The 25,079-nt window shown below is 51.0% G+C and overlaps 1 protein-coding gene across 11 annotated transcripts in view; it reads right to left on the reverse strand.

Annotated features, from left to right (window-relative positions):
- Nucleotides 1-765: 765 nt before the first annotated feature.
- CARS2 (cysteinyl-tRNA synthetase 2, mitochondrial) overlaps nucleotides 766-25,079 on the reverse strand; it is a 73,055-nt gene continuing 48,741 nt past the window's right edge. For 9 of the 11 annotated variants that reach the window (XM_016925531.4, XM_063792320.1, XM_063792321.1 and 6 more), the window contains 7 exons: nucleotides 23,225-23,292; nucleotides 10,428-10,494; nucleotides 6,402-6,540; nucleotides 5,321-5,444; nucleotides 3,739-3,837; nucleotides 1,677-1,883; nucleotides 766-962 (listed from right to left, as the gene is read on the reverse strand). In XM_016925531.4, coding sequence (XP_016781020.3) covers nucleotides 891-962; nucleotides 1,677-1,883; nucleotides 3,739-3,837; nucleotides 5,321-5,444; nucleotides 6,402-6,540; nucleotides 10,428-10,494; nucleotides 23,225-23,292 — 776 coding nt within the window. In that variant the 3' untranslated portion in view covers nucleotides 766-890. Of the gene's footprint in view, nucleotides 963-1,676; nucleotides 1,884-3,418; nucleotides 3,537-3,738; nucleotides 3,838-5,320; nucleotides 5,445-6,401; nucleotides 6,541-10,427; nucleotides 10,495-23,224; nucleotides 23,293-23,572; nucleotides 23,821-25,079 lie in introns of those variants that run through there. The other 2 variants (XR_010150563.1, XM_024348346.3) reach the window with 2 other exon arrangements.

Genomic DNA, 25,079 nt, shown 5'->3' on the forward strand with positions numbered 1-25,079 from the left:
GCCCTTGGGATTCAGAGATGCCAGTGTGACAGGGAGAGGCCTGGCCCAGGGTCTGCGAGCAGGAAGAGTGGAGAGGGGTCACCCTGCTGAGTCACTGACAGCTGTGGCGCTGGGCTTACCACAGAAAGGTGAGATCCAGGAGCAAGGCGGGTGCTTCAGAAGGCCACCGGTCCTGTAGCCCAGGCAGCCTGCCGTGCGCTGGCCGCCACCTCCCGCTCAGGAATCCTGTCTGTCACAGCTCGCCAGCTGGCTTTCAGCCTGGCTGCCCTGACTCCTCCGGAACCAACCTTTCCCAGGCCCAGCTCGACCCCATCACTGCTCTGCACAGACCATGACCACCAAGACGGCCTGCAGCTGCCAGGATGTTAACTGCAGCGGGACTGCAGACGCGTTCTCAGCTGCATTTTTTCTACGCTGAATACGTTACTTTTGTAACCAGAGAAAAAACGTAAGATTGTGTTCTTGCTGGGGGAGGCGTCCCACCTCTGCTTCAGACTATGCTGCTGCGTGGCCCACCCACCTCACCCATCCCCAGCCCCTCCCTCAGGAGGAAACAGGCTGCATTCTGCCGCCTCCCGGGGTCCCTGCTCTTCTGTTGCTGTGTTGTCTGTTCCCTGGGCACAGGGCCAGCAGGTCTCACGCGCAGGCACATGTGCTGCTGGATGCTACTGAATGTCTGTCACCATTTCACTCAATCAACGGTGAGTCTGTAGCCACAGAACGCAGTGAGTGTTTAGGCTCAGTTACTAACAGACGCCATTGGGACACTGTTGGTTGCCTTACTTTAATGCTGACCTAGCAGCCCCGACAGGAAGCTTCAACATAAAGCCTTGACCGTGAGAAGCATGGGTGCGTCTTGTCGTGAGCAGGTTCATGGCTGTGCTCCATCCTCAGCCCGCTGATTTTTGGTCTTTTGTCCTTTGATCCAGCAGTTCCCACGTGGATGTTGTACTGCTTCTGTCCTGGAGAAGAAGAGTGAGGTCCAACTCTGAGCAGACACCACGTCATGTGGCACAGGGGGCTGACGGGCATAATCAGGTTCAGGGTGCCTGTTCCCTCACCGGCCTGTCCTAAAAAGCTTGCCAGGCGCTTAGAAAGGGCCCCACTACCTCCAGCAGAAGGCCAGGAGCTTCAAGGCACCTGCAGGAGGTGGCGGGGGCTGAGCAGGACCCACGTCCCCGTGCTCAGCGTCCCCTGCAGCCAACTTGGCCCCTCCCTCACGGCCCTCCCACCTCATTTTTTATGGGGGTGGGTTTCTCAGAAGCATGGGCCGGGCGCAGTGGCTCACGCCTGTAATCCTGGCACTTTGGGAGGCTGAGGTGGGAGGATCACCTGAGGTCGGGAGTTTGAGACCAGCCTGACCCACATGGAGAAAACCCGTCTCTACTAAAAATAAAAAATCAGCCGAGCATGGGAGTGCATGCCTGTAATCCTAGCTACTCAGGAGGCTGAGGCAGGAGAATCGCTTGAACCTGGGAGGCAGAGGCAGAGGTTGTGGTGAGCCGAGATCACGCCATTGCACTCCAGCCTGGGTGACAAGAGTGAAACTCCGTCTCAAAAAAAAGCATGGTTATGGGGGATGTCTGGGCCTCTGATGGCCCCACGTCTGTGTGACACCTACCTGTTGACCTACCCGGCTCCTGGGGTGATGTCCCTGACCTGGGTGCGGCACTCACCTTGATGTTGATGCCGTGGGCAGTCAGGCCCCGGCGCAGGGTGTCGCATGCTTCCAGCAGGGGCTGCCTTTCTAGGAGCTGCTGCCGCTGGGCGTCCCCCGTGGCCTCGGGCATGGCCAGCGCAAACTGCCGGACCTTCTGCCGGAACCGCACCAGCTCGTCCACCACACCATGCAAGGTAGCCTCGCTGCCGTCTCCTGAAACGTACTGAAGCCAGCAGGGCATGGTTACATCCCCTGGAGACTGTGGATGCCCCCCTCCCCACCCCGTGGTTGGGCTCTGGGCCGAGACCCACCCAGCCCTGGGCTTCCCTGATTCCCTACAGCTGGGCCTCTTTCTGAGTCTGGCAGGGATGGGTACGGCCCGCAAGCGCTGGGCTCTGGGCAAGTCTCCACTCTCAACTCTGAGCATCTGTCGTCCAAGCAAGGCTGAGTGATGCTCACTCGGGAGTTGGAAGGAAGGGCTGGGGGCTGCACGCCGCCCCGCCCTGAACACAAACGCTCCCTGGGTTCCAGACCCCACGCAATTGTGGCCGAGGTATCAGGAGCAACCTGAGGATAAGGCTGGGGGGCAGCGACTGAGCACTTGCACACGCGTGTTTCGGCAAATGGTCTGAGATTCACAGCCTCAGGTGCTGAGGACGGGATTTGCGCAGAAGGCCTCGCGCTGCCCTCCCACTGAGAATAGATCCTGGGGCGGTGTGGAAGGGGCAGCTGTACCTATTTGTTAAATCCATGTGTGTAAAATAAGAAACAGACACAACATTTGACCTTGGTGTCAAACTACTTAACCCTCATACACCCCTCAGTTATTGCTTCCACGATAAAAGACAATTTTTGTTATTACAAAAATATGAGCCCAGAGTGGGCCCAGACATTGGGCCTTGCGGCCGGAGGAAGATGAATGAGATATCTTTGACAAGGGCTAGGCAGAGCTTGGCCAGATCCCACTTTTCTTACTCAAAACAGACTCTGGAAAGCCGCCCCTAAAAATGAACATGTACATTGCAAAAACTTGGGTCATCTCACACCAGTCGACTTTTATGTGATTGGCAACAGACGCCGGACTGCTGGAAAGGGGAACTAAGTCTACCAGGTGATCAACAGGTATACAAATGAGCCAAACTTGGAAAAGACACTATAGTTCTCTGTTGAGAGCCAGCGAGACGTGTTTGGCCCAGAGCCAGGCCTTCAGCACACCTGCTCGGGCCCCAGTCCCAAGCGGCGGGACCCTCGGGGTGCCGGGCAGCTGGTCTAGAGTGGCAGCCCCCGTCCAGGCAGCAGCAGCCGAGCCACACCCCAAAAGAGCCAGAGCGCCTTGTGCTGAGAATTCTACAAGGGTGTCCAAAGAATGACAGGGATGTTCAAGGACACAGCGCCAGCCCCAAGGGGCCTCGTCAGCCACATACAAAGTGATGGTGGGGGACTTTAAGAATAAGGCAGGAAACCTCAAATCTGTATTGATACAATAAACGAGTTTTAGGTGAGCCTGGTAAGGAAGAGGACATTTTCATAGGATCCAAGTCTCTGCAAAAACGCTCTTGAGTTACAAGGGAAGAGAAGGAATGTGGAGAAGCCTGGCAGCGTCCACCTTCACTGCACAGCCAGGGTGAGCCTCACTGGGAAGGTGCAGGTGACTCGTGCCTGTCGGGGAGCCCGTCCTGTCCGTACAAAGCGTGCCAGGCAAGGGGGCTCAGGTCGCCAACTTGCCCTCAAATGGGTCAGGAAAAAATGTTCTCTTACTGTGCCTGTGACTTCTGCACATTCTGAGAGTCTTTGAACATAAACGTGTGTGCAGAGCTGGCGACACTCTGTTGCTGAGATGGACTCATCTCTGGTTCTGCGCACGAGAGTTTGCCAACTGCAGAAGTAGAATTGTGCAATTCCAATTAATAAGTATTGGCTCTGAGTGTGTTTATTTTTCCAGGAAAGTAACATCTTTTTAAACAGGTAAATACATTAGTGTGGCATCATAATGCTCTATTCCAAGTTAAAAGGGTAAAGGTTATTGTCCCAACATGGAGAAAATTCCAGAATTAAGCATTTAAAATAATAGGACCTACCTGTTGATTTGCCAGAGAAATTCCAACAGTTTCAAAAAACTGTTCAAAGTAAGAGATGATGGCACCAAACACAGCAGGACTTCTCGGCCCTCCAGGTTCCTGTAAGAGATCATGTCGCGGAAGCTCCTTAAAAGCAGTCTTGATGGCAGTGGGCAAACGGAATTCAATGTCAAAAGACAAAGGCTTCAGCAGGTCACTTCAGTCTGGCCTTTCTCCTGGCTTCTATGGAGGGAGGACACAGCTCTGGCATCGGCTACCTCACTGCAGACCATACAACTATAGCTGCATGAGGAATCTCTTGTGCCTCAGTTTACCCATCAGTCATGTGGGTGGTGACTAGCTCATCAGGCTTCGCGGGTGAAGCATGACCGTGGAGTATGGCAGGTGGCGCATGGTAGGTGGAGGCTGAGTGGGCACTGGGCTGGGTTTCTCAGAAAACGGGGAAATCCTGGTACGTGGCTCACATCAGTTACCAAGCACAGAGACCCTTGTGTGACACTAGCCTTAGTTTGCAGGTGCCCCAGAATTGCAAAGGTTGGGAAGGAAAAGCGCAGGACAAAAGCCAGCCTCTTTACTTGTCCCCGCCCCTTGCCACAAGAGGCCCCTGTTGCCCTAGAGCTGGGCCAGCCTGGTAGTGCCGGCAGCAGCTGCGGTGAAGGCAGGAGGCCGCGGACGGGCTGAGGAGGAGGAGCTCCCGTGCAGGAGCAGCCTGGCTGCTGGACCTGCCCCAGCCCGGCCTGGCTGCCTTCGGTGCGGGGCAGCCTGTTCCTGCAGCCGGCTGTGACTCAAATGCCCGCCCCCGTCAGAGGCGAGCCCTGCGCGTCTGCAGTATTTGGACCGAAGGCACCCGGCAAGGGCACATGGCACCCTGCCCCACCTGCTGGTGCTCTGAAACCCAACACTGCACGCAGCCAGGGATGGAGACCTCCACAGAGATGCTCAACTAACAGAGCATGTGGCCAGAACCCACAGGTGTTTCCAGAGGTGGGAGAGGCACAAACAGCCTCGGCTTCCCGGGTCATCAAAGGTCACAGGGCTCCTGACGCAGCGCCTCCCAGGGCCTGGCAGGGAGACCCTCAGACGTGCAGGAACCAAAGCCTGCCGCCGCCTTCACGGTCTTTGTCCCACCTGCCAAACACTTGCAGTGACCCACGAGTCCAGGCTCAGACCCCTGGGTGCTTGGTGTGGTCATCACACTGGGGTGCAGATTGCATAACAGTGCATTGGGGTAAATGGGTCTTTCCTTAAAAAGTTCCCCACAAAAGCTCTCTGGGAAAGGGCCATGAATGCAGTGGGGACATGAGATGTGTCCCCTGAGGATCAAGCACACAGAATTTCTTAACCTCAGGGGCTCCTGAGAGCTTGTTCCCCAGGTGGCCCTGAGGCCCGGGAGGGTCAAGCCCCAGGCTGGGTGCCATCCCGTGTGTCAGCAGCAGACTTGGGCTCCATGAGTTCCTCCACAGAAGCTGCGGGAGGCGAAATCAGCAGAGATGCCACCCAACCGACATGAGAAAAACCCACCAGAGGACCCGACCCATGCCCCTGGCAGCAGGACCGCGAGGCCACCTGTTCGTTGAGCTACCTTCAGGGACGCCCTGAGCTGTCCATTCCCGTGGTGTGCAAGGCCCAGGATGGCATCAACCACCCTGGGTGTGTCAAAGTCATCTGCCAAGGCCGCCTTCACGGCCCTCTTGGTGCTGGAGAGCCTGAGGGAAGAGGAGAGAACAGTCACAGCAGAGGGAGCTCCACTCTCCCCAGGCGGCCCCCACACCAGTCCTTCCCCAGGGAGAGATGCTGGGGGCTCTAAGCTGGGGACTTTCTCTAGGTCATATTCCCAAAGACTTGAGTTCCTGAGTAGCAGAAAATTATGTAACATCAACTGCAAACTGTCATGTTACCCCAAGAAAAAGTCCCAGAGCAGAGGTCACCTGTGACACTTAAAATACAAGACACACGTGGGCATTTTCATGATGGTTTTAAAAATCAATAGATATTGAGGGGAGTGGCAAGGAAGACTCGGTGGGGGAGAGACGGCACGGCTGACCACTCACAAAGAGAGGCTGGGGAGGCCCAGCCCGGGGCTCCCGGATCTCAGCCTCCCGTGGCCACTGGCTGCCTACCCTGCTGAAGCGGCAGGGGTGGGTTATCACCAAGACCATCCGGAAGACTCTGCACGCCGGGATGAATGTGCAGCGCTGCCCAGGACACCCGTGGGTGGGGAGTGGAGGCGATGCTGTGGGCCCAGGCCTGTGTGTTTTATAGATTTTGGCTCCTCACCGTCAGGACTGGGAGGGATGAGCAGCTCCGCTCCTCGCACAGGGAACCCGAGCCCAAAGCCACTCTGAGCAGGAGGCTCAGAGCCCGAGGGCCCCAGTCACACTTCCTGCCCAGCGCCGTCTCCCTGGGACGTCTCGGGAGCCCCTGACCCCACACCTCCTGTCCAGCACCCAGTGTCCTGTGGCCTCTGGGGAGCCCCTGACCCCACACCTGCACCTCCTGCCCAGCACCCTGTCTCCTGGGGCCTCTCTGGGCAGTCCCTGACCCCACACCTCCTGTCCAGCGCCCTGTCTCCTGGGGGCCCCTCTTCCCCTTCAGGAGCCCACCAGCAGCACCCAGCAGGCCACAGGAGGGGTGCCACGCCGGGTGCTAGGCGGGCCTCTTACCTCTCCCACAGCATCGCTTCCCTGACGGAGCCGCAGGCCAGCTGCCCCTTCATGTAGGCACGTGCGTCCTCCAGGAAAGAGCCCAGCCCCAGGAGCAGCTGCTGAGCTTGGAGCATGGCGCTGTCACTGTAGTCGATGGCTGAGGAGGAAGAGATGGTCACTGAGGCGGTGCCCACCATGCTGTGCCCCTGCCCTGGTCCAGCAGAATCAGTGTTTTCTGAGGGCACTGCCACCCAGGGACCACACGGAGAGCGGGACATGTGGCTCTCACTGCCCTCCAGTGACCGCGAGTCCCTAGGCCCACTGGACACAGACCACAGGGTCTGTCCCAGCTCAGTGGCACCTGCCGTGGGAGAACAAGGTGGCGGTGGAGACATGCTCCCAGTGCTTCCAGCCAAGAGGTGCATTTCCACTGACGGATGGAGGTGCGGATGAATGGCTGGCTCTGGAAAGAAGGAGCCGCGCCCTGGATGGAGGTGTGGATGAATGGCTAGCTCTGGAAAGAGGGAGCCCCGCCCTAGGGTCAGAGGCACCTCTAGGGAAGGCCCCCCCCCCAGGGAAAGTGCCTGTGTGTGATGGGACAGCCCAAAGGGGGAGGGAGGAGCAGTCCCCAGACCTGGCTTTAGAGTCTGTGGGAGTTTCTTAGGCCACCTGGATGAGGAGCCCAAAGTGGAAGGGAGGAGCAGTCCCCAAACCTGGCTTTAGAGTCTGTGGGTGTTTCTTAGGCCACCTGGATGAGGGGCCAGTGTTTCTGTTTACATCTGTTCATTTCTTGTGGTTTCTAGTCTACTGCATTCTGATGGGTAAGACAATAGGAGTGAATCGCTTTGCAATGATCACATATCCTTGGATATCAGCAGAGCCAGCCACACATTTCTAGAACCTTCTCGTGCCTACTCTGTTTCCCAGGCTGTCTGAGTCCACAGTCCATGCTTTTGAGGAGTGCTGCTTTAAACAGCTCTTTGAAAACCACAAGAATAAAAAGAGCCTATCTGGACACATATGCTGAAAATTACATCTCAAGATGCCTACAAGTCCTGACTTCAAAACGAGAATTCCAAAATCAGACATGGCTTCAAGCTGGAAGCAACACAGTGAAAACCTCCCCCAGGGCTGTCTAATATCTTACTTAACATTTTTCCTTTTTTTCTAAATTCACTTTCAGTTTTTACTTTGAATAGCTTGATAGAAAAGAGAAAAAGCCAGAAACCCACAAAGCGATCTGACAAAATTTAAAGATAATATTCGGAGACTGATAGAGTTGATGCATGGGAGGCTGTTAGAATAAGATTACCATTAATGACACAGCAAGATGAGGCATCCAGATGGGGAGGGGCAGACAGATGCCCAGGATGGAGACGCCTTCTGCCTCAAGGTCAAGGACAGCTGCATTTCTCCAAAGAGGATTCTGCTCTACAGATGGGAGACGCTTCTCCAAAGTGTCAGCGCAGCACAGACTTCAAGGGATGCCACCACCGTCCCCCTCCATCTTCCCAAAGGTGAAGAAAGCATGTCTGGGAAGATCCTGAACTCCCACACCATTCGTGGATGGAAGCTCAGACAGCAAGCGACGGCCCAGCTCCTCATGGCCACCTCCGACCTCGGCGGGGTGGGGCAGTCGTGTCCACTGTGGGGATCCACGTCCTGACTAACCTTGTGTTCCTAGAAATCCCTCACCGGCAGATAGGTGCCTCCTGAATCCCACCCAAAATTCCCACTGGGAATGTGTTCCTGAAAGAGCTGCCCAGGCTTGAGAAAGCCTCTTTTCAGACCAAACTTCGTATTCAAAGCTCAAAAAGAACTGCACACAATTAGGACAGTCATACAAGATGCTGCCCCTAATCCTGCCACAATCTGCGAGAAGGGAGGCGGGGCTTCCGAGGGCAAAGAGCCCCTGGGAAGGGATCCGCGGGGAACAGCTTTGAAAGCACCACAGCCCCCAGCCACGAGGGGAGCAAGCACGAGCCGGGGAGAGAGCTCTGCGCTCGCACACGGGATTCATCTCCGCCGCCTCTGCCCGTTTCCAGCAACACGGAGCCAGGCGGAAACAGTTTCTCCAGCCCATTCGCCTCCCCGACTCTTCCTCTCACGGCACGGCTGGGCTGCTTTCATCACGCATAAGTGCACACCACACACAGATGCTGCACGAGGCCAGGCGAGCACAAGGCTGGCGACACTTCTTTCTCAAGCTCGTGCGCCTGTGAGCGCAGGTCCCCTGGGCCGATGCACTGCAGTTCCACCCAGGGGAGAGGTTCAGACCACGTCTCAGAAAACCTGAGTTTGCAGTAGAAAGCCAACAACGTGGCGTCAGAGCCAGGATAAAGACATGGCCCAAGGTAGCCTTTCGGTGGTCAAAGGTGCAGATGTCTGTGTGCCCCACTCAAGCTGACAGAGCTGCAGGCCGGGTGGGGTCTGTGCCAGGCCGCAGCCCGGGTGAAATTCTGCAGGCACAGCACAGGGGAGGGAGATGGATGGGACCAGCCCAGGGGCTCACCCAAACCCACCAAAGCTTTGTGTGTGACATAAAGTGTGCTGGCCAGATAGATTCACCCCATGGGGGAATGAGAATAAACTATGTTTTGGCTGCATGTCCCCACTCCCATCATCTTCATTAAAAAGGTGAAATCATCAATTTGGAGCAAGAGAGCTACGTAGGAGGGACAAGAAGGGGGAGAGGGAGGTGGCATGACAACAGCAGCAACCCAGGGCCTCGGCAGTGTCAATGGAGCAGAGGGGACACCAGAGGCCAGAAGGACAGCAACCCTCGCTCACAAGGAAGGAACTGTCACCATCTCCAGAGGACACTGGCCCTGCTCCTGCAGCACTAGCCATACACTGGGACCTTATTGCCAGTTAGGTGGTCAAGCCAGGCAGGGCAGTATCACTGTCCCCAGCCCTCACTTGCCACCAGGGATGCAGCTCTGGATAACGACTTTTTTTTTTTTTTTTTTTTTTTGAGACAGGGTCTTGCTGTTACCCAGGCTGGAGTGCAGTGGTGCGATCTCGGCTCACTGCACCTCCGCCTCCTGGGTTGAAGTGATTCTCCTGCCTCAGCCTCCCGAGTAGCTGAGATTACAGGTGCATGCCACCAAGCCAATTTTTTTGTATTTTTTTCAGATGGAGTCTTGCTCAGCCACCCAGGCTAGAGAGCAGTGGCATGATCATGGCTCACTGCAGCCTCTGCCTCCCAGGTTCAAGCAATTCTCCTGCCTCACCCTCCTGAGTAGCTGGGATTATAGGCACACATCGCCATGCCTGGCTAATTTTTGTATTTTTAGGAGAGACGGGGTTTTACCACGTTGGCCAAACTGGTCTCGAACTCCTGACCTCAAGTGATCCACCTGCCTCAGCCTCCCAAAGTGTTGAGATTACAGGTGTGAGCCATCGTGCCAGGCCTTTTGTATTTTTTGTAGAGATAAGATCTCACTATGTTGCCCAGGTGGGTCTCAAACTCCTGGACTCAAAACATCTGCCAGCCTCAGCCTCCCAAAGTGCTGGGATCATACACGTGAGCCACCATGCCAGGCCAGTGCTAGACAACTCCTGGCCAAGAGCCTAGCCCAGGGCAGCAGGCAACTGTGCAGCATGGGAGGAACCGTCATCACCCATCCAGGAGACCTTGCTCTGCTACACACCGGGGAAGTGCTGCCCCTGGGCAGGACAGGCAGGGTCACGTTTGAGGGCTCCCATGTTCGGGGCCGTGCCAGGCTGGCCCCTTCCAATCTCCCAGTTCACACAGCAGGAAGCCGAGGTGCTGCGGGTTCACGACTTGTCCAGACCCAGAGAGAAGGAGTGGAGAGGACTCGAGCTTGACGAGGAAGCCCACATCCACTGCGGGCCGGGCCCAGACCAGCGCTGGGATCCCTCGTCCTCTGGGTTCACTCTCAACCCGAACCGTAAGGCACACAGCAGCCTCACTCAACAAGGTTCTGCTTATTCTCTGGCCTGCATTTTGCTGTTCTCAGTCCTGTCAGAATGACTGTCTCCGAGCTGGGGGGGAGTCCACTCCGCGTGTGCTCGGCTCACCTGAGCGGTAGCTGCTCCGCAGGCAGAAGAACCGGAAGACATCGGGGGAAAAGGTCTTCAGAAAGTCCTGGTAAAGCGAGAGACAGGCAGTCACGAGGCTTTGCTTTTACACTTCGCACTGTTCAGAGAATATGTTACTTTCTACAATTACATAAGTTATCTCTACCTATCAAGAAATCGGGAACCTTGATGAAAATGAGCCCTCCAAACTCACAATTACCACCTGTTTCCTGGTGATTTCCTCACTGAACTTTCCACGTTCGATCTCAGTATTTGTGGAAAGAGCAAGAGAAAGCCGGTTTGCCCTGAAAATCCGCACCTGCGCAGGCTCCAGGAGGAGCGTGTCCTGTGCTCAGCCTGGGCTCTCTTTCTGCACGACGGGGACGTGGGACAGACAGCATGGAGCGATGCTGTGCTCAGGAAGAGACCAGGTAGGTGGCGGGAGGCCACCAGCTCCGGCCTGCCTGCAGGCCCCCAGGAGAAGCTTGCGGTGAACGTCAGAGCCGGCTGACCTCCAGCTCAGCCCAGCCAAGGGGCGACAGCCTCACTCATCCTATTTGGTGGCACAGTTCTTGTAAACACTGGGCTAAAGCATGCGCTAAGCCTGTCTCTTGAAGACTAAACCACCCAGCTTCTGATTAAACCTAAGTAAAACTCAGAACCCAACCGGTATCCTCCTATAGATCATTTAGAAAACGTCTGTCCAGAAAGAAGTGGAGCTTTCTATATGAGGAAGCTTAGAAGAGGTCATTAGAGGCACAGCAAAAGCAGCGCAGCCCTCAGCAAAACCTCCTGTGGGGCGCTCAGGGTTCAGCTCTGGCAGCTACTTTTAAGAGATGAGATGAGTGGGGGAGAGAAGGAAGAGGGCTCTGCCCAGCTTGGGCTTCCACTGTGGCCCCAAGAAAGAAAGCCGAGCTCCGACTGCACCCCTGGCCAGGGACGCGCTCCGACGGGAGCCCGAGTGGCTCCTTGCCTGGATCTGCAGCACATGGTGCCGGCTCTGACCAAAGCCCCCTTTCCTGCCACCACCTCAGAAGACAGAACTGGCTCACCCCATGCCTGTCCTCTGCGCAGGAAGCTGTCGCTGACCTTGCTGGAGTGAGAATTGCATTTCCGTCTCCCTCGGGTAAACCCGATCCCCTCTTCTCTAGGCTGATGGGCAGCAACACAAGCCCAGAGCACAGGGGCTGACACCAACCCACAGTCTGCACCCGCTCATCAGAGCTCAGATACCCACTTCCTCTGCAGGGTGGTCGTGGGAGCACAGAGCTGCCAGGGAGAGTGAGCCGGAAACGGCGGAGTCCAGCTCAAAATACTGCGTCACAACACATGGTATTTTATAAGGCATAAAAGACCAGTCTAAGGCCGTGCTGCTCAACAACCCTACTGAGAGCAAAACAAACACAACTGAAGAGCGTCTTGGGGTAGAAGGGGCTGTCCCTGCTGCAGGCTGCAGCGGCCTCACCCACCCAGTAGGAAGGAGGGGGCTCCCTGGACTGCTGAGCTGGAAGGAGGAGGACACTGCTCCACCTGCCTCCAGGGCTCAGTCCCTTCAGAGGACGGAGCAGGTCTGGTCTGTCTTCTACCAGGAAGGAGCTCAGCCCCCACCCCATAGCCCAACTCCTGTCTGCCTGTGCCTGAGGCAGTGAGGGGCATTCTCATGTGGGGTGGCGTTAATCAGAAAGCTGCTGGGCCAATGCCCTAACACAGGGGTGCTCAACCTGGGGTCCACAGACCTCCTAGGGGCCCACAGAGAGAAGGTGGGAGGGCGGGGAGATCTGTGAACTGGGATGGTTCAACAGTTATGTGTTTATTTCTGCCAGCCTTGCACCGAAATGGGTATTTCCTTCGATGGTCAGTGTAGGCAGCAAACACATCCGGAATCACAGAGCCTGGCATGGTGGCCACAGCTGCCACAGGTGACCCCACAGGGATGACATCACACACCACAAATCACACGAGAGGATGGCAGCCATCAGACCCCACCCACGCTGAGCTAACCGCTGAGTCAAGCAGAGCCCCCGCTCCGCTACTTCAGTATCATCAACGGCCTTTGGGATCCTATGTATTTTATTTTACGTATTTAAAGCAAATTGTAAGGCTGGGTCCACAGACTTCACCAGGCTGCCACAGGGGCCTGGGGTGGGGAAGGGGGCTGGGGTGTGTGTGTGTGTGTGTGTGTGTGTGAAGAGCCCCTGTCCAATCCAACAGTAGTTCATCAGTAATCACACTGGAATTCAATTTCCGTCTGTCCATCTCCCGGGTGCTCCTTCCCAAATTGTGAAAAAAGGAATATTACTCCTGGGTCCTCTAATTCGTAACTCGCAGGCTCACTTGAGACCCTCCCTCACCCGAGGTGCTGTGGTTCCAATTAACGCACACAGCCATGTCCTGCTGGTTTCAGTTCAGGTTGCGCCCTATTTAGGTCTCCAGGTTTCGGTGTGGAAACACCACTCCACAAGCAGCCTCCACGCTCCCCACTGCATTCCAAAAACGATTTCACCTGGCTTTCTCTCAAAGGGGTTTTCCTCTCAGAATGTAAACGCATGCAGAATTAGCCTCAATGTGTTTTCACAAATCTAATAGTTCTCTGAAACCCCAACAACATTAAAGGCTTATCTTCCCTGCTCTTGCGGGGGCGGGCGCTACTGCAGCGAGCTATAGTAGTAGTTCTAACAGAAATCTGGAATCTAATCTTTCTAGAGCATTGAGTTTCTACGGACTAAAGGAGAAACATATTATAACTTCTTCATTACACAGTATTCTGACAATGTGAAAACTCTTGAATACTGTGGGTGCACACGGACATTAATTTTTTAGCGTGTGCCTGCTCTGTGCCAGCTGATATCAGCAAGTTTCTATACTACTCCGGTTCCACCGTGCAACCTGCCACGGCTACCTGAGAGGCAAAATGTGGCGACGGCAGTGTAAGCTCGTGCTGGAACTCTCCAGGAGGTAAGCAATCTCCCAGAGCCCAGGCCGGACGACCGGATCGGCCTTCAGGTGGGGACGGTAACAAGCCATGTGAGCCCCAGTGAGCTCACGAGGTAACAGGGTGCACACTCACAGGGAGCCCGCTGGGTACACATGCCAGTTGCCGAGGGACTTCCTATGATGCCAGCGCTGCACACACCCCTGGAGCCCCTGGGCAGAAGCAGGCACCAGAGCCTCTCTACTGGGCCAGGCCCTAGCTTGCTTTGAGACGTACAGTAACTAGAAAGCAGGTTTTAAACCATTATCTGAGCTCCAGGGTTGAGCTCTTTCTACATGGACCGTGGCCTCCATTACGCAGAAAGCATTGGGTTTTCACCCAGGCTGTCATAAAGGTCTATCAGTGGTGTCCAAGACAAAGAGGACTGGCGGGAAAAGGGTCTTATGCTAGAAACCAGGAATGTGGCAAGTATTTTTAAGATGTGGGGCAATAACTTAACATCTCCAAGGAACTATGGGCTAGGGTAGGTGCGAGCTACCAAAAATATAAATGAAAAATCACCAGTAAATACATATAGACAAATCAACACAGCAAATAGACAAAGGCATGGAAATTTAAAATCTAGTTGCCATTCTTCACAAATTAACAAGAAAAATGGGCCAGATGCCATGGGTCACACCTGTAATCCCAGCACTTTGTGAGGCTAAGGCAGGAGGATTGCTTGAGCCCAGGAGTTTGAGACCAGCCTGGGCAACATAGTGAGACTTCGTCTCTAGAAAAAATACAAAATCAGCAGGTGTGGTAGTGCACGCCTGTGGTCCCAGCTCCTCAGGAGGCTGAAATGGGAGGTTTGCCGGAGCCCACAAGTTCCAGGCTGCAGTGAGCTAGGACTGCACCAGGTGCCACTGCACCAGGTACCCAGGTGACAGCAAAACCCTCTCTCAAAAAAAAAAAAAAAAGAAAAAGAAAAAGAAAAAAAGGAAAAAAGGTAACCTGATTAAAATTCTAATTTGATGCTGGAGAGACCTGGGAAACAGACATTTTAATCTACTGCCAGTAGGAATGTAAATCACACTCGTTGATAAAGTCACCAGGGGCTCTGTCCAAAACATTCCGAATGTGCCCGTATCTTCTGATGTGCGATTCTACCTCAAGGCACTTTTCTCAAGTCACTAATCATTAGATGTGCACAGATATTTAGCTAAAGGATATTCATCACAGCACTGCAGCCTGCAGAGTACAGGTCTCACAAACAAGCCCAACAACAGGGAAATAAAATCACGGTGCCTCACTGTGGCTGCTAAAAATAATGCAGACATGGCAATGTCTGTGAAAATTGAAAATGCACATACCCTAGTGGAAAATACAGTAGGATTTAAATGACCATCAATAGGGGATTCTTTAATTAAGCTGCACCCACACACTGGACTACGCAGCCATTCGAGAGAATGAACCAACTCCATATGGTAGAAAACCGACTGAGGCCAAGAGATTAATCAAGCAAGCGCAAAACTACACGACTGTGTGTGAAGGGAAAGTGAGAAGCACAGCTATAGGGAGATGTGTGCACACACACACCTGCTCCGAGAAAACTAACTGCTGCTTCAGGAGGGAAGCCGGGCAACAGTGAACGTGGTCGGGCAGGAGGCCTGCTTTCCAGACTTAGTACCTTTGAGTTTTTCTACCGTGTGCTTCTCCGTCTTGTCTGCAGTTTTCAAACTTTCTGAAATTAAACCCATCATGTCTATAATCAAATTAAAACCTCACTTAAATTGTTAGGGAAGAGGCGGCATGCATACGACACTGCCTCATGAATGAGACAGAGGAGAAAGGTTTATGTGTATTGGCCTATCGTGTGTAACGGAACACAGGAAGACGAATCCAAAACAGAGAACACAACTGTGGCTGCTGGGGAAGGAATGGGTGCAGGCGGGCTCCAGGCCAGCCTTCTCCATGCTCTCTTTAGTGTTAATGCTGAACCCTGCAAATGTTTCACAGATATGACAAATAAAAGTAAATTGGGACTGGATGCAGTGGCTCACGCCTGTAATCCCAGCACTTTGGGAGGCCGAGGCAGGTGGACCTGAGGTTAGGAGTTCAAGACCAGCCTGGCCAACATGGTGAAACCCCATCTCCACTAAAAATACAAAAATTAGCTGGGTGTGGTGGTGTAGGCCTGTAATCCCAGCTACCTGGGAGGCTGAGGCATGAGAATCACTTGAACCTGGGAGGCAGAGGTTGCAGTGAGTTGAGATCACACTAATGCACTACAGCCTGGGTGACAGAGCAAGACTCTCAAAAAAGACAAAACAAAAAGTAAATTGAAAAGGGGAAGAGAGAGACCACCACACTGGAAACAAACAGAACAAATGAACCTCTTGTGTTAATGAAAGGAGATCATTACATGCTGCGAGTGTATGTGCAGACCACAGAGCTTTAGTGGGGTGCAGTCTATAAGAAAAAGAAATTTCAGTCCAGAATAGGTGAATCACAGAAACAGAAAGTAGATGAGCGGCTCTCGGGGCTGGGAGGAGGTGGGAGTGAGAAGTGATGGCCCATGGATGTGGCGTTTCTTTTTGGGGTGATAAAAACGTTCTTAGAGGCCGGGCGTGGTGGCTCACGCCTGTAAGCCCAGCACTCTGGGAGGCCGAGGCAGGTGGATCACAAGGTCAGGAGATCCAAGACCATCCTGGCTAACATGGTGAAACCCCGTCTCTACTAAAAATACAAAAAATTAGCCAGGCGTGGTGGTGGGCGCCTGTAGTCCCAGCTACTCAGGAGGCTGAGGCAGGAGAATGGCGTGAACCCGGAAGGCGGAGCTTGCAGTGAGCCAAGACTGTGCCACTGCACTCCAGCCTGGGCAACAGAGTGAGACTCTGTCTCAAAAAGAAAAAAAAAAAACGTTCTTAGATAGTGGTGGTTTCACAACTGCGAATATCTTACAAACCACTAAGCAGTACCATTTAAATAGTATACTTATATAGTATGTGCATTACATTTCAATAAAGCTATTAGTTTAAAAAGAAATAAGAGAAGCCTTAAGTTTTACTCAATAGTTTTACTGTTAATGGTAATATTGGTATTAAGTTTTTAAATTTATTTTGTGTGTATTTTAAGATAAAACAAAAAGTTGATATGCTCTTATAAGATGTTTAGTAAGAGAGGAAAATAAAGAGCTAAAACTAAAAAGCCCTGTGATATTAAATTTTATTTGGATATATCAAAATTAACCCAAATAAGGAATCTATTGTGTATGTGCAGGTTTATCTCCCTCTCCCCTAGCTCTGACCCCTGAAAAAGCGTAGACGCAGTGTCACTCTGGTAGCAATCAACATCGCAGTGCCCAAATCTTGCCTTCAAAATCCCATTTCCCTTCAAAGGCAGGGTGGCTGCTTGGAGAAACGGCAGGTCTGGGTAGGAAAGCAAAAGGCAGGCAGGTGCAGGAGGGCACAACAGAGGCCGAGGGGCCTGTCCCTGGGGGACCAGAGCCAGTCAGAAGAGCCCTCCCTGGCTAAATCCGGGATGATTTCAACACCCAAAAGATAATGACTGAATTGACAATACACTAAATAAATATAAATCACTGACTCTGTCTACTAAAAAAAGAAAGACAAAAACACTTTTCTTTAAGAAGAATGCCAACTAATAAATGTAAAAGAGGGAACAATTAGACAACCATGACTTTGCAATAACCAATGAAATACATGATCAAAGTGAAGCCTCTAAAACCATAGGGTGGAAGGTTATTAGGAAACAAATTACCATGCAGCATGCCACCTCTCAGATGCTTAATATTCATAAGAAGAAAATAAACTCTGCAGTAGAGGGATCTGGTAGTCATTCCTTAACAAATGGTAAAACTTACCATCATGAATCGTAGGACAACCTGACCTTGCAGCCCCCAGGGAATGCACTGTGAGTTCACAGCATCCACTACAAGGTATTCCTGCCAAAAAGCTTCTACCTGGATCAAACTGACCCTTTAACCCTCACTTCCCGTGAAACGAACTACAGGAGACAGAAGAACAAGCTAAATGACAACACAATGAAACAGACAAATCCAAAATGTGGGATGTTCAACAAGACAAGTGGCTCAATCTCTTCAAAAAGTCAACACCACAGGAAAAATAAAAGTAGAAAGACTGCTGTAGATTAGATTAGAAACCTAGAAAGAACAATGAAATATAATTCAGCCTAAAGGAAGGAAATTTTGACATGGAATAAAGGAGCACAGGTGAATCTTGAGGACACCATGCTAAGTGAAATAAGCCAGTCACAAAAGGACAATTACTATGTGATTCCACTTACACGAGATCTAGAGCAGCCAAAATCATAGAAACAGAAAGTAGAAGGGTTGTTGCCAAGGCCTGGGGAAAGGGGAAATGGGAAGTTGTTCAGTGAGTCCACAGTTTTGGTTTTACAAGATGAAAAAATTCTAGAGATCTGTTGCATAACAATGTGAACATATTAACACTACTGAACTGTATGGTTAAGATGATAACTTTTATGTTATGTGGTTTTTTTAACCACATTAAAAAAAACCCTAAAAAGACACAACATACAAATGCAACACATGAACCTTGATCAACTCCTCGTTTAAAAATAAAAGTATAAAACACATTTTGGGGATAACTGGAGAAAACAGGCCAGGCGCGGTGACTCATGCCTGTGATCCCAGCACTTTGGGAGGCTGAGGCAGGTGGATCACCTGAGGTCAGGAGTTCCAGACCAGCCTGGCCAACATGGTGAAACCCTGGTCTCTACTAAACAAAACAAAACAAAAATTAGCCAGGCATGGTGGTGTGCACCTATAATCCCAGCTACTCGGTAGGCTGAGGCAGGAGAATCATTTGAACCTGGGAGGTGGAGGTTGCAGTGAGCTGAGATCACGCCACTGTACTCCAGCCTGGGTGATAGTGAGACTAACAAAAAAACAAACAAACAAAAAAAGAAAAACAGACTACAGACTAGATAATATTAAGAAATTACTGCTAACTTTTTAGGTGTTTGGATTATGTAGGAAAGCATCCTTATTTTTAGGAGTTGGTTACAGAATAGAGAAGTGTGATGATGTCTTCAATGTATTTCCTAATGGTCAATAACAAGCATTATATACAGGCGTCCATGTGCACACATGCTCACACAAATGTGCACATGCACACACACGCTCACCACTCCCATAAACACAGATAAAGCCCCTGAAGGGTACCACAGCCTGCCAGCCCTGAATATGCCTCCCTGGCATACAGATTATTTTGAGCTAACGACCACTGAGAACAAGCAGATGCAGGAAATGCTCTAAAAACAGGGTGCAAGTTTTCCTTGTAAACAAAGCTCCCAGTTGTAAAAGATGTATCCTGCTGTAGCAGGGTGAGGACTCCCTAACAACTCTCAATAGAGAGGCTCAATTTGCAAAACAAATTTTACTCAACAATCCTTGTTTATCACTTTTCCTAGTCACCCTCCCAAAACTTGCCTGCCCCTCCTCAAGCCCAAATCTCCTTTTTTTTTTTGTTTGGCCTAGCATGGTTCACAGGCAGACCTCAGACATACTGAAGGGTTGGTTCCAGACCACCACAATAAAGCGAATATCACAATAAAGCAAGGCACACATATTTTCTGGTTTCCCAGTGCATATAAAAGTTATGTTTACACTATTATACTGCAGTCTATTAAGTATATAATAGCATTATGTCTGAAAGAACAATGTACGTACCTTAATGAAAAAATATTTTATTGCTAACAAAAATGATAACAATCATATGAGCCTTCAGTGAGTCATCTTTTTGCTGGTGGAAGGTTTTGATTCAATATTATGGCTGCTGACTGATCAAGGTAGTGGTTGATGAAGGCTGAGTTACTGTGGCAATTTCTTAAAACAAGACAATAATGAAGTCTGTGCCATCAATTGACTCTTCCTTTCATGAAAGATTTCTCTGTAGCATCCAATGTTTGATAGCATTTTACCCAAGGCAGAATGTCTTTCAAAATTGGAGCCAATCCTCTCAAACCCTGCCACTGCTTTATCAACTAAATTTATGCAATAGTCTAAATCCTTTGTTGTCATTTCAACAATGTCCACAGCATCTTCACCAGGAGTAGATTCCATCTCAAGAAACCACTTTCTTTGCTCATCCATAAGAAGCAACTCCTCGTTTGTTCAACTTTTATCATGAGGTTGCAGCAGTTCAGTCACATCTCCAGGATCCATTTCCAATTCCAATAGTTCTCTTGCTATTCCCACCATATATGCAGTGATTTCCTCCAATGATGTCCTGAACCCCTCAAAGTCAACCATGAGAGTTGGACTTAACTTCTTTCAAACTCCTGTTAATGTTAATATTTTGACCTATTCCCATCAATCATACATGTTCTTACTGGCATCTAGAATGGTGAATCCTTTCCAGAAGGTTTCCAATTTACTTTGCCCAGCTCCATCAGAGGAATCACTATCTATGGCAGCTATAGCCTTATGAAATATTTTTCTTAAATAATAAGACTTAAAAGTTGAAATTATTCCTTGATCAATGGGCTGCAGAATGTTCTGTTAGCAGCATAAAAATATTACTCTCATTGTATGTCTCCATCAAAGCTCCTGGATGACCAGGTGCACTGTCAATATTTGGAAAGGAATCCTTTTTTCTGAGCAGTAGGTCTCAACAGTGGGCTTAAAATATTCAGTAAACCATGCTGTAAATGGATGTGCTGTCATACAGGCTTTGATATTCCACGTATACAGCACAGGGAGAGTACACTTAGCATAATTCTTTTTTTTTTTTTTTGAGATGGAGTCTAGCTGTCGCCCAGGCTGGAGTGCAGTGGCACAATCTCGGCTCACTGCAACCTCCGCCTCCCAGGTTCAAGCGATTCTCCTGCCTCAGCCTCCCAAGTAGCTGGGATTACAGGTGTCCACCACCACGCCCAGCTAATTTTTGTATTTTTAGTAGAGACAGGGTTTCACTGTGTTGACCAGGCTGGTCTCGAACTCCTGACCTCATGATCTGCCCACCTGGGCCTCCCAAAGTGCTGGGATTACAAACGTGAGCCACTGCACCCAGCCGATTTAGCGTAATTCTCAAGGGCCCTACGATTTTTTGAATTGTCAATGAGCACTGGTTTCAACTTAAAGTCACCAGCTACATTAGCCCCTAACAATAGTCAGCCTGTCCTTTGAAGCTCTGAAGCCAGCCATTGACTTCTTTCTAGCTACAAAAGTCCTAGACAGCATCTTCTTCCAATAGAAGGCAATTTCATCTACATTCGAAAGATCTGCTGTTTAGTGTGGCCACCTTCATCACTTATTTTAGCTAGGTCTTCTTTCCTTCAACCTCACAAACCAACCCCTGCTAGCTTCCAACTTTTCTTTGCAGCTTTCTCATCTCTCTCAGCCTTCATAGAACTGAAGAAAGTTAGGGCCTTGTTCCAGATTAGGCTGTGGCTTACAGGAATGTTGTGGCTGGTTTGATCTTCTCTATCCAGACCACTCAAACTTTCTCCATTATCAGCAATAAGGTTGTTTTGCTTGCTAATCATTCGTGTGTTCGCTGGAATAGCACTTTTGATTTCCTTCAAGAACTTTTCCTTTGCATTCACAACTTAGCTAAATATTTGGTGCAAGAGGCTTAGCTTTCAGCCTGTCTCAGCTTTTGACATACCCTCCTCATTAAGCTTAAGCATTTCTAGCTTTTGATGGAAAGTGAGAGATGTGTGACTCTTCCTTTCACTTGAACACTTAGAGGCCACTGTAGGGCTAGTAACTGGCCTAATTTCAACAATGTTATGTCTCAGGGAATAGGGGAGTCCACGGAGGGGCAGATTTAAGGGAATGGACAGTTGGTGGAGCAGTCAGAACATGCACAACACATACTAAGTTCTGTCTTCCATGGATGTGGTTCATGGAGCCCCAAAACAATTACAACAGTAACATCAGAGATCACTGACCACAGATCACCATAACAGATTTAATAATGAGAAACTTTGAAATATTGCAAGAATTACCCAAACATGACACACAGAAAGGAAGTGAGAACATGCTGTTGGCAAAATTGTGCCAACAGATTTGCTTGGTGCAGGGCTGCCACAAACCTTCAATCTGTAAAGACACAGCATCTGCGAAGTGCGGTCAAGTGAAGCTCAATAAAGCAAGGTCCCTGCAGTGGCGGGGCTCCGACCCACTCTGCACCATGCAACCCCATGGTCGGGTTTGGACCCCCTCTGCGTCATGCAACCCCATGGCCGGGTTCGGACCTCTCTCTGCGTCATGCAACCCCGTGGCCGGGCTCCGACCCCCCTCTGCGTCATGCAACCCCGTGGCCAGGCTCTGACCCCCTCTGTGTCATGCAACCCCGTGGCCGGGCTCTGACCACCCACTGCGTCATGCAACCCCGTGGCCGGGCTCCGACACCGCCCCCCACATCATGCAACCCCGTGGCCGGGCTCTGGCCCCACTCTGCATCATGCAACCCCGTGGCTGGGCTCCGACCCCCCTCTGTGTCATGCAACCCCGTAGCCGGGCTCCGACCCAGCTCTGCGTTATGCAACCCTGTGGCCAACCCCCCTCTGCATCATGCAACCCCGTGGCTGGGCTCTGATCCCCCTCTGCGTCATGCAACCCCATGGCCAGCTTCGGACCCCCTTCTGCGTCATGCAACCCTGTGGCCGGGCTCCGGCCCCCCTCTGCGTCATGCAACCCCGTGGCCGGGCTCCGGCCCCCCTCTGCGTCATGCAACCCCATGGCTGGCTTCGGACCCCCTTCTGCGTCATGCAACCCCATGGCCAGGCTCCGACCCCACTGCATACCATGCAACCCCGTGGCTGGGTTTGGACCCCCTCTGCGTCATGCAACCCCGTGGCCCCGGGCTCCAACCTTCCTCTGTGTCATGCAACCCTGTGCTCCACCTCCACGTGTGCCGTGCACGCTCTAACACATTTCTCTTTGTTTTTCTCTTGCTAATCTGTCTTTGGCCAGAGTCTAATTTACTAATTTAATTGAGGCTCCCAATCTAAGCTGGGTAGGCGAAAAAGATCCTACACAGCAAATACAGCAAAATCATCACAACTATTGAATCTGGGTGGAGCCATAGTGATGTTTCTTTCAACTTTTCTATCGGTTTGAAATTTTGCCTAGGATAAAACGGAAAAATTCTACTTAAGGAAACTATATACAAATTATTTTGTGAGGAGCAGTCCCTGTTGGTGTATCCTAAATCTGATGGGTACAGCTTTCACTGGTTTGCTATTTAGGTGGTGAGATCTGGATACTATTCTTCTCCATTTATTTTGCAATTAAATTAAATCTGGCTTTAAAGACAGGCCAGAAGACAAAGGAGGAGTTCAAACTATGTCAGCCAGAGCCCTCCGTGGGTGCGCCCGTTTTCCATTCACACGGAAATTCACATTCCATGTGTCAGCACCATAGCACGATGCCATTTTTCAGGTTGGTTAAGGATCCAGCCAGCTCTGAGCCTATTAAAGGCAAACAGCAAAACCTAAACAAATCCCAAAGCCACACCAGTAGGAGGTGGTGGGTGAGGGCGGGAAGGAAGTCAGCAGATGCGCCAAGAGGGAGACAACCATTATAAAAGGAAAAGGCAAGGAAGAGGGCGCCGGCCTTGAAACGCGGAAAGAGAAAGGGAAGCTCCACCAAGAAAGGGACTGCGGAAACCTGCAGGAGGCGCACAGCTGAGGGCGCGATTAGGCGGAGAGCCACTTAAAGTGGGAGGGAGGTGAGGCAGGTCTCGTCATAAGAAAGGGGCCAGAGGGCACTGGGAATGGGATTCCGTGGTTCTCAAATGACACAGAAGCCTTTAAGATGGGTTCCACAAGCTATCGGCACCTCAGAGATACAATACAAAAAGCATGTTACCTTAATAGTAATGTAGTTCTTTAATGATTTGGACATTTTTTCTTCTTTGCCTTTGGCGTGCAAATGCCCTGAAACAAAAACAAAAGCATTCAGTCTGAGCTGGGTGAGGAGACTCTCTGGCCTCAGGGACACGTGGCTCCCCAGGAAACGAATGGGAACCTGCACATATCCAATGTATAGACCAGTGTATGTTGGTATAAATCTGCCCCCAAATCTTCACCCGTGCTGGGCCTTCCGGGAAGACACGACCTGCCCTTGTTCCACGGTGCAGGGACACCCAGCCCCACACTGAGAGCAGATGGCAGGGGTGATCCAGCTGACTCAGAAGCTAAACAAGAGCCAGCAACCGTGGTACCGACAGCAGTATTTCATCTATTTTCTCCTCTCCTGTAATTCAGAGATACTGAATTCAGATACTGGTCAGCATCTGAAGAAACGACAAAGCTCTCATTTGACAAATCAGGCACTTGGGGGTGAAGCTTGTTGACCGTTGTCCAAAAACAGAGTGGCACTTGTGGGTCTCTGAGTGGGAAGAATCAGAGGTCCTGTTGCAGTTGTTTTCACAGACTTTGATGACCTGGGTATTATTTCATCCCCTATGTATGTGAAAGACAGGAGGAAAACCAAACTCATTTAAGGAACTCCTAAATCTGACCCTGAAATTCTCCCTGGCCTGTAGCTTTTTACAAGGCTTATCTCCAAGAGAAGGGCTTTCTGTTTCTAACAGAAGACTCTTCCTCTTTTTCTGACACAACTTCAAACAGGAGTGCTCCAGGCCGGACGCAGCGGCTCACACCCGTAATACCAGCCCTTTGGGAGGCTAAGGTGGAAGGACCGCTTGAGCCCAGGAGTTTGGAGACCAGTCTGGGCAACATGGCAACACCCGGTCTCTACAAAAAAAATTAAAAATTAGCTGGGCGTGGTGGGGCACACCTGCAGTCCCAACATCCCAACAACTCAGGAGACTGAGGTGGGAGGATCACTTGAGCCCAGGAGGTTGGGCCTAGAGTGAGCTATGTTCATGTCACTGCACTCCAGCCTGGGCCACAGAGCGAGACTCTGCCTCAAAAATAAATAAATAAATAAACCAACCAACCAACCAACCAATTAGAATGTGATTTCCAAAAAACATATATAACTTTGAACATGTAATTCTATATAATGTGATTACACCAAGTGCGATTCTGATTTTTTAAAATTGATGATAGTTGGAAAACAAAACACATTTGCTAAGGCCTGAATGTTTATGTCCTCCCAAATTCCTGTCAAAATCCTCAGCCCTCAGGTGACGGTAACTGAAGGCAGGGCCTGTGGGGGGTGATGAGGTCACAGGGGCAGAGCCAGTGTGAATGGAATCAGTGCTCTTATAACAGAGGCCCCTCGAGAGCTGACGGCCGTCTACAAATGGGAAGCAGGCCCTCCTGAGACACCGAGTCTGCCAGTGCGCTGACGCAGGACTCCCAGCCAGCAGAACTGTGAGGAATTCATTGCTGTTGTTCATAACATGCCCGCTTTCAGTATTTGGCTATAGCAGCCCTAACAGGCTGGGATAGTGTCTGCCCACTTAGCTCTTCCATCCACTGGGTACAGGAGAACAGGTGTCACTTCTTCTGCGTCAGGAGACACTGATGTTTTGTTTGGGGCCAAACTAGTATGAAAAAGATCGCTGGTATCTTAACAGGTAGTAAAAAATCACTGAAAAATAGCAACAAAACTTTCCCACCACGTGCGGTGGCTCACGCCTATAATCCCAGCACTTTGGGAGGCAGAGGTGGCAGATCACTTGAGGTCAGGGGTTTGAGCCCAGCCTGGCCAACATGGTGAAACCCTGCTTCTACTAAAAATACAAAAATTA

Source organism: Pan troglodytes, chromosome 14 (assembly GCF_028858775.2).
Source record: "Pan troglodytes isolate AG18354 chromosome 14, NHGRI_mPanTro3-v2.0_pri, whole genome shotgun sequence".
NCBI classification, from domain to species: Eukaryota; Metazoa; Chordata; class Mammalia; order Primates; family Hominidae; genus Pan; species Pan troglodytes.